At 44.1% G+C, this 9785-nt stretch overlaps 1 protein-coding gene across 17 annotated transcripts in view; it reads right to left on the bottom strand.

Annotated features, from left to right (window-relative positions):
- Positions 1-476: 476 nt before the first annotated feature.
- BBX (BBX high mobility group box domain containing) overlaps positions 477-9785 on the bottom strand; it is a 135153-nt gene continuing 125844 nt past the window's right edge. For all 17 annotated transcript variants that reach the window (XM_057397315.1, XM_057397314.1, XM_057397319.1 and 14 more), the window contains 3 exons: positions 4983-5180; positions 4107-4299; positions 477-1462 (listed from right to left, as the gene is read on the bottom strand). In XM_057397315.1, coding sequence (XP_057253298.1) covers positions 1375-1462; positions 4107-4299; positions 4983-5180 — 479 coding nt within the window. In that variant the 3' untranslated portion in view covers positions 477-1374. The remainder of the gene's footprint in view (positions 1463-4106; positions 4300-4982; positions 5181-9785) is intronic.

Here is a 9785-nt window from a genome sequence, read left to right as displayed (position 1 = left end):
TGTGCTATCGAAGAAGTACCCTGTTGAATTTGTAGCTTTAGATCAATTACTAGTGATCGCTTTGCATCTATTGGTAGGAATCAATGCTTGGTTATACAATAGTGGAAGTCAAGATAGCGAAGGTAACAGGCCAAGTGATACACTTGGCCTGCTTTTGGGATGTCTTTATGAGAGCAAAACACAAAACTTCAACATAAGCAAAGACAGAAACTGGCAGATGGATCTGTTTGGTTGTCTGAATTCAGTCAAAGGTGACTCTTCTTCAGTTGTAGTTTATCTGTATACAACTTGCCACTTCACCCACACAAACTGTAATCGGCCCTTTACACAAACTCTGAAGCTGTTCTGGACTGTGCATAGTAACTACAACAATGCCAGTGTCTGTGAGATGCAAAAGGTATGTGTATTGGTGTACATGTATATCCAAAAGTCACGGCTTTAGGTTGTTCCGAACGGTGAAATAATACTAAGGTCACTTTTGAAAAACGCATTTGCAGTACTTTTTTGTTTACAGGAAAGTTTTACCAAGTCTATGCAAAAATAAAGGAACCCTCCAAGGCATGAAAGACAAGTCTAGTATCTGCAGTATTTTCTTTTCCATACACCACTCCTTTCTTCTAATGCACATCATCCTGGTTATTCAAAGCTAAAGGAAAAAGAAACAAACCCAAACATCGCCTGTCAGAATTTCTCCCAGTAAACTCTACCACGCCGGTGGCAAATATAAAAGTGCAGAACATCTGGACCACATGGCTGCCCAAACACCGCTAACAATGGTACATCTGTCCAGGCTGCCGTTGAGTTCTCTGGAACAGCTTTTAAATTCATTCTACAATATAAATGTAGGCATAACCTATTAATATAAACCATCTTAGAACTTAAATCTTCATGTACAAAAATGACTAAGAATATCTAATAATAACTAGTGCAGTGCGTCAGTGTTTTTGTTGTTTTTTTTTCTTTTTTTCCTTTTTTTTTTCTTAATTTAGAATAACTAGGTATTATACGAAACTAGTTGCCGTACTCTCTGGTTGGTAAAAGAGATGCTGTGTGAGCTAACAGTAAAGGCAGCCTTTTTTTCACACCAACCACCTATTTACTGTTTAAAAGCCTTCAATAGAAAGCAAGCTCTAGGATCATTCCATTTCTGTTCATTCATAGACAATTAATACCACCCTCCTACATACTGGGCTCCGATTTGAGGACCCGGCCCAAGATGCTAACGTCTGGCTTCCAGTGAATTCTGGGCCACTCAGAACAAAAAGCACTTGCTTGCAGTCTATAGTTTCCATCATATGGACTGACTAGCTTCCCTTGGTAAAGACAAGGCTAGGATATTAGGTAAAGCACAATGTTTTACAATAAAGTGGAGCTTCACTGGTCAGCGCAGGAAATAAGCACTGGAGCCTGAGACATTTCATTTGGCTGTCCATCGTGTGGGAGAGGTGTGGCCCTCTGACTTCTGCAAAAGAAGAAAAGAAAAGCCACCCATCATTATCTGGAGCATGGGAGGTGCTTTTATCAGACCAGAAAGGATGGAAAAGTGCGACGTGATAGGGTTTAACATCCAACATTACAGCACTGTAACTACCTGCTGCTACAGCGGCCCACATATTGCTGTTACGTGCACTTTTTAGAGCCCTCAGCAGCAGAGAGCACAGCTCACCTGTGGCAAAAGGAAGCAAATGCACGAAGGCATGTACCATGTTAATGTGAGTCAACAGCCAGCTTTTAAGCAATATGGAAACATATTAATCAGCAGAGCTCCACGCTGGGATTGCTCCAAGTTTCATGACTTAACACTTCATCAGCCCAGCACAACATCTCTTCCATTACTACAGCAATGTTAATTTACAAATGATCCCCCACCATAGGCTATCATAAAAATAGCCAGATTTACGTGCTGGAAATCCAACATCCATCGTTGTAGCAGATGGACTTGGGAGAGCTCCTTTGCAGCTTGCCTCTTAAAATACACACACAAAGCACGTCACCGCCTGTTATCTAACCTCACAAGTCCAGTCCTATTTTTGTTATAGGATGTGTCATTAGCAGCAATAAAAATCCAGGGCCCACTTCTTGTTTACACAAAGGCCACTCTACCTGACTCTGGCACAAACAGAAACAGAGGTACCGATGTGCTCTGCCCAGCCAGAGTGCTGTGAAGTGGCCTTGGCATAAAACACAGCTCAGGCTCCCAGCGCTTAACTGGGGCATGCTCAAGGTAAACAAAGCTAAACAGAAGCCTTCGAATGAAAACCATGCTGCCACTTCCAGACAAGATCCCATTACAGCTATAAAGGAGTTTGGCTTCCACGGCTCAAGACTGTGAAATTCTTAAGAGTTAAAATTAGACACTGAAGAAATAACAGGAAGCAAACCTCTAAACCTCTAACCATCAGGTTAACCTCTAATGCCAACGTTCTCATTTCCAGCTATTTGCAAACAAAGAGGTGAGCTGCGAAAGATAGCAAACAGTCGACAGAATAGAGAACAGAGAAGCATCCAGCCCATCAGAGTCAGGTTTCTGTTTTGGCTTCCATTTGCCAAGTCTGCAAGAGACATGGCTAAGTTACTACTGGAAAGAATCCTCTGCCGTTGTCATCCAGGGTGATGACAAGCTGGAGTTTGCAAACAGTCGCTGGACATCTGCCCTTTTGATGTTTTCAGGCCTCAAGGAAGGTGCTACCTTACTCATAGCTGCATGATGAGATGACAAAAGGTGGGAGTAAGAAAGAAAGACCCAACAGAAGGCTACGTAAAACACTGGCTCGCTTCAAGAGGAACAAGAGGAGGACAAGAACTCCTAAAGGAACACAGAGGGAAAAACCACAGCGAGGCTAATCCTGCTGCTCTTGTGCAACTCTGGTCAGTGTTAATGGAAATCAATGAAACCACAAGGGTGTGAGTAAGAGCAGAGCTTGGCACAGCACGCCCCCAAGTCTCCCTTTGTCACTTCTGACCACAGAAAAAGACAGAAACGGGTTCAGACTTTGGCTGCCTTGGTAGAAGACGCGTGGTTTGCAACGCTGGGAGGAAAGGCCAGGCTGACTGCAGTGTGTGAAAACACTTCTCACCCAAACCAGTGCTGCTTAAGCAAGACAACAGCCTCTGCAGAGAAGAGCTCGCAGGCTGGGTTCAGATGGCTTTGTCTCTCGTAGGGCCCTGGACTTAAAAAACCTTTCTGTGTTTGATGTGCAGCCTGGACACACAGGACTGCGTAGGGCATTGGGGCCACAGTAAACACGTTTCATCAGCTGCTGCCTTGTGGAGTTTTATAGGCAGCAGCAATCTGCCAAATGCCATTTGCAGAGGCTGTGGCAGTTTCAAACTGGCCCAGCACTTCCTCACTGACTTTCCGCTGAAGGAAAGGATGGGGTTTCATCTCCAGTAAGCTGCAGCATAAAAGAACAACGTTGGAGAATTAAGAGCCAAGGAGGACTTGCTGTCATTGGTTTCCCTCCATCACAGGTCTAGCATGCAGGATCTGATCCAACAGCCCTAAGTAACCTGTACATTCTCCACCTAATCTGTGTGGATGGTCTACTCAGTAACTGAGATGACCAACCCAAGCTAACGTGGCCTTCCCCCACCCAGTGCTGTTCTGCCCCGTGTCATTCTGCAGATGCTTTGCTTCCTACGCAGCAAAGCACAAGAGGGAAAAGAACAAGTCAGGTTCCTTCAGCCATGCTCAGTATAAAAACTTCAGCTGAAGTTATGTGGCATTCTCTCCATGGTTTCAGGCCACTGAAAACTACAATTAGCATGCAACAGCTATTTAAATTTGCTATTATCTGACAAATGCCATCTGATAATTAAACACTCCATCATTAGGGTCTCAAGGAACGTGTGCACCTGTTCCTACACAAAAACTGGTAGGTAAGCTTACCAAAGAGCACCATCTTACTGAGCACTGAAATAGATTACATTGTCATTTAGGTGAAGACTGAACACTAGCAAGCACGTGGTGTAAAACAGACACTCAAAGCAAGCTGTGGAAGAGGAAACACAGGCCAAATTAAACAGCCTGCAATTCACGTGTTTTCTGAACAAGCTGGCAGCTGCACACTACTCACTTAAACAACAAGGGGAAAAGAACACCATACCTGTGTACGTTTTCCATGGCTGCTACTTCTGCCAGAGCAGCTAAGCTAAAAAACGCAGACACTGCTGGCATATCTGATGTAATACTATGATTTTCTTCTGTGTCTGCATTTCTGGAGCATTCGCTGTTGCAATCTGTTTCTGCACTTTGTGTCTTCTGAAGAGTATTTTGTGGCAGCTCTTTCAGCTTCTCCTCTGCAATACAAGAAAGTTAAGCTTGCAAATCCAACCCTTGTATTCACAGCAGCCCATCAATACACTGACTAGTCCTGTGTTAACAGCATCTTTACTTTCAGGACTTTGATTTTGCAAGTGCAATCTGATTCATGCTGCAGTGCTTTCTGACCCAAGCTACTGGCAGAAGCACGGTACTAAGGTTTATAAAGCAGTTTACTGATGTTGCATTTGACTGAGTTTGATTATTTAGGTCAGGCCAGAGAGCTTTTCTGTACATTTCAGATACACAAGTCCTGAAAGATTATCTTAACTGCAGAGAGCTCCTGAAAGGACTGTGTTATTGACTGTCATATTATGGAGTTCCATTTTTTACATCCTATAACTAGGTGCAGTGTAATTGCTTTGCTGGACTGGAAACATATGATGAAAGGCAACCATTTTCCATTTTCATTTCCACTGTATCAGCTCCCAGTTCTTGAAGAGAAACACTCAGGAAGAGGAGACAGATCTGGGCATTCAAACAGCACAATCTGGCAATCATGGACTGATTTCTCGATTGGTTGATGCTTGCATTTTAAAGAGGGACCTTTCTAAGCAGGTATGAAAACTATCTGAAAAATACTCCCCTGATACATTGCTTGCGTTCCCAAACCCTCTCCAACCATTCAGTTTTAACAAAATTTAAGCTCCAGTTTCCTTACCCAGTGTCCCTGCTGCTGGTGACACTTGACCATCTGCTGTTCGGACGAGATGCGTGATCTTAGTTTTCCTTGCTTTCCTTTTCTGGCTGCCAACTAAAGGCTCATGCATCATTGTGGGCTCTGGAGTGTTTAGGGCAGATATAGATATTTTATTCTTCCAGGCAGACTCACTGGAAATTCTGTCTTCTGAAAGTATGGCTGAAAGGGGACAAAAATGCAGTGTTACACATAGAATAATTCAGCTACTTCTTGCGCTCATTTACCATTCTGCACCTATCAGCATAAAGCCTTCCCTCACATGTACTCAGGGCATAACCCACGACATGATACGATCCAAATGGTGCAGATGTTTGCTCTTAGAAGCTATCCCAGAAGGTTCAAGCTTCTCCTATTTGCAAAGCAAACTGTGAGATGGGCAGTAGCACTTCAGTGGGAGCAGGGGATCAGCCTGTATAAAACACTCTACAACAGAAGATGCCAGTGAGTAGCTAGGAGACAAAATGTATTTAAGGAACAATAACAGTCGTCACATAACCTTATCTGAGCTCACAGACACACTCACAAGCAGGATTCAGGGATTCCTGACTAACCCCTATTTTTCCCTCTGCAGTCACTCTACATCGCTGCCTCTATGCAGAGGGAAATACTGCCTTTTACAGAACAGCAAACCTTAAAAAGCACCCAAAAGGCCCCAAATGCAAGAATTGGATCACAGCTGAGGGCAAGAATGCTAAAAAACAGAAGGGAAGTCAGCATAGGATAAAACACTTGCAATGGAAACACTGCCTACATGAAGCCAGAGAACAAGGAAGGAATCTGTCTCAGCGCTACCAGCGTTGGCGTTTTTAAGTAGCCTTCTGCCCTGAACTGGAACACGATCACAAACTGTCACCTGACCAAACAGTCACTTTAATCTTGTTCGTGACGAAATCGGTCATTGCAAATCCTATTTAAGCTTTCAAAGCCTGAGATCAGTGCATAGTCATCAATCGCTTGCAATCTCCACTGACTTAAGGAGCCATACTGCTTGACAGCACAGGGTATCACTAGTCCATAAATTCAACCTTTTTCCTCCTGTAACAGAAGTCTTATAAGGCCTACCCCATCTGTGATCACCATAAACCAGGATTAGGAAAAAACCATAGCAAATGGAATGCCCAGGTAATTTCTTACAGATGCCGGTCTAACCTGTTGTGAAACTGGAAGCACTCATGGCACCTGCACCGTCCTTGTGGTACTTCTTCCCAGGGCACTGCCATCCTGAATGCTTACAGTCTTTCCTAATGCCTGCACCTCATCTTCCCTGCTGCATTTTCAGCTCCTCATTTTCTTTACCACCCATCACCACCTCTTTGCAGCAGTTCTTTATCTATTTCACAGCTGTCATTGTGTCTGCAGTTAGCTTTCTCTTCCCCACAATGTCTCCCAGTTGTCCTTCCTGTTTTAAAGATGTGCTTAAGACCTGTTTGTTCACGTTCTGGGTGGCAGGACCAGCAAAAATCACATGCACAAACCTCAAGCCTGAGTGCAAACAGCTGCCCTTTCAGAAAGGCTGAGCACTGAACAAGACCAACCTCCTACACTGAGACTCAGGGACACCCAGCCCCACAAGCTGTGCACAGCAGCCAAGCAGTCTGCAGGGACTCTGCCCTCTTTCATTTCTTTCTGTGTGTATTTTACTGCTTATTTGTGGTTTGTTTTGTAGAGCTTCCTATTTGTTTTAATGAGCTTCCTATTCAAAGATAAGGCTAGCACAACCTCTAGCTTTTGCTAGCTTGTTAACTGTGGGAAGATGTGGACTGGACGAAGCAAATAGCTGTAACACACTTGATCTTAGCTGTTACCCTTTGCTATTTGAAGTAGGAAGGGACCTTTTAATGTTTTATGGCATAGGAATACAATCAGGTCTAGGACATATGTGTAAGAAGATTTGGAAGTGTTCCAGACCTTAATTCATTTAAGTTCTCGCTTCACCTTTGTATCTTCTCCTGTAAAACGGTTTTGAACTTGTGCATGCTCTTTATTTTGGAGTAAAAAAAAAGAAGCACTCAGCTTAAATTAGCTTTTCTCAGACTTCAGCTGGAGTTGCAAACCTTTCCAGGGCACAGCTATGCTGTAGAACTTGCTTCTTGTAAAGAGAGGAAGAGAAATCACAAGGAAAGATCTGCCCTTTAACAGCCCAATTAAGCAGAAGCGTGGATGACTGCAAATGTGACTTTCACATAACTCAACTGGGTTAATAGTGAGATGATCAGATAAGCTTATTGCACTGAGACCAAAATCTTAATTGGAATGTATAATTAAATGGACTGCTTTCTCTATAGATTTCTTGTTTGGGAATTCATAAGTGTTGATTATGTGTTAATGCAATGGTGCGGTTGTAGCCCAACACTATTTGTTAATTCTGATTTGGGGATCTGCTCTAATTAGACACTGCTTTGACAGTGCTGCTTAATTCGGGTTTGATTGAGTTTATAATGGCTTTCATCTTAGCAATAGAACTCACACTTTTTTTTACATTTAATAAAAAGATTTTAAGACATAACTGAAATCAACATACAAGAAGAAGAAACCTGATTTGGGATGGTTTTAATCAGATGTGCTGCATATTACAAGCCATGTCACATCACTACAAATTAACTGGATTGGTCAATGCAAGAGATACTTCCCTTTTACATGTGTTTGCTTTCTCTTACTCAAAAAGCTGAAGAAATGAAAAGAGAAGAAACAACCTTGAAAGGCAAAGAGGCCATTGTTATTAAAGACATAAGGTGGCATACATGATGTCAGCGTGTCTGACTAACAGCAGAAGGTGGCTGACAAACCCAGGATGCAGCAAGCATATTCCCTCTCCACGTTACAAGCTTTTTCAACCCTTGAAATGAGACTTTTTTTCTCCTCTAGCTCTCAAGTAAGCTCTTTATCACTTCACCATCACTTTGCTGCCATACAGTAGTGAAAGGACTAAAGATGAACAATGAAGGATTCTGGTTTTTCGGTGGGGGTGGGTGTTGAAGGGAAGGGCTTCTTCTTCCTGCTCAAGCAGTCTTAGTGCATGTTGGGATAAGAAACCACTTAACTGACTTCTTCACAGATCATTATTCAAGCAGACATAAAACCTGCCTTGGAGGAAATCACTCACATGACCCTTTGCACTGAATGCAAGAGGAGAAAGGAGTCCACGCTCCAACAACCATTTAAGCTAAGCTAGGTGCTAACAGGGGTCCTCCTGCACCTCCTTCAAGAGGAAAAGCACCCCACTGCTACAAAAAGGATAGCCATATGGATGCTTCATACCAGGACTTGGTTCCGCTGTGCAGAAAGGACAGCGCCAATCAAGTTTAATTCCCTGCATTTTAATTCAGTCATTTCTTTAATCCATTTCACATCCCTCCTGCTTCCACGCAGTCCTGTGTTCAAGAGCTGCTCCCTGGAGACCTCAGCTCATTTTCAGGGGAAGGCTGTCTAGGAAGGAAATTGAGGTTCTGCAGCTACTGTGCAGTCCTGCAGACAGGTATTTATGTGGTTAGCCTGCCGCATGACAGTAGCACATGCAGAACTACAGGGCTATTTTTGCAAGCAGAGCTGAGCACATGATATGAAGATGTGGGCCTTTTGGCACGACTACACCACAGTGACAAAAGCATCCACAACTCCATACCAGACGGTTTCCTGAGCTAGATTTGTTAAAAGTCAGCATGGACAGTTTACCCTATTCTGCAGGCATGTAGAGTACACGTAGTCCTATTGACCCCCATATTTGTGATCAAGATAAATGAAGACAATTGGACAAACTCAGCACACACACGCTTTTCAGACTGAACCCCAGCAAGACACAAGCAGATTTAAAAGTGTTTCTTTAATGATTCATTACTGGAACCAACTGCAGATGTTTAACCCATTTTAATGGAGAATGAATGCTCTAGTAGTATCAAGAAGGAAAGGTGGGCTGTAATGCTTTAATGGTCTTCATGAAGTTATAAAGGGGAAGCCTGGCAAGGCAGAGCAAGCCTTCAAGCCACCAGTGCCTGGGGAACCACTTCACTAAGGAAGTGATGCCAAGCCCACTGACCTACATCCCGGTGGGAATTCCAGCTCTTCTGACAAGAAGAGGTTGCTCTGTACCACTTGTGGGGTCAGGCAGCACACAGAGCTGCAGCCAGGGCTGGGGACTAAACAAGCAGAGAGACACCAGCTGGCAGTGGAGCAGATGGTTAAGCCAGGTGTATGGAACGGCTGCCTGCATGGAAAGCTCTGCTGCGTGAGCCTGTGCTGACCAAGCCCTCTTCCAGCCTGGAGGGATGCCAAAGGCACAGTGGCACAGAGCTGCTGGATCCCTCTGGGCTCCTGGCCCCGCACAACAGGGCTTTCTCAGCAGGGAAGAACAGAAGCATAAACAAAAAGGTCACTCTGCTGCTTTTCTGCACCTTCTGCTCTTCCTCAAACATATGTGCTAAGGCTGCACGGACTGATGTGCATGTGGGAGAGCTGATGCAGGATGAGGAGCAGGCAGTTAGCTCTCCCAGCTAACTGGGATGGGGGTCCTTCACACATCAGCTAGTGTTGAGACTGGTGTATACATTCGGCTCCTCTTCTCCCCTTCTGGTGCAAAGGCCAGTGTTGTACCTGGCTGTTGCACAAACCATGCAAGAGCCCTCACGACAGCTCACTAAACGTAGCTGCAAGGAGTCAGCAGCTGTGACATACCCCTGGGTGTTTAATGCATTGCTTCCCACCAGAAAGCCCTGACAGTGCAGCAGAAAATAAATCTCTCAGCTAAGTGGCATTCAACCTCCCCAAAGA

Source organism: Pezoporus wallicus, unplaced genomic scaffold (assembly GCF_028554395.1).
Source record: "Pezoporus wallicus isolate ANWC-B61680 ecotype Strahan unplaced genomic scaffold, APGP_CSIRO_Pwel_v1 contig_8721, whole genome shotgun sequence".
NCBI lineage: Eukaryota > Metazoa > Chordata > Aves > Psittaciformes > Psittacidae > Pezoporus > Pezoporus wallicus.
This window is presented reverse-complemented; position numbering and strand designations above follow the sequence as displayed.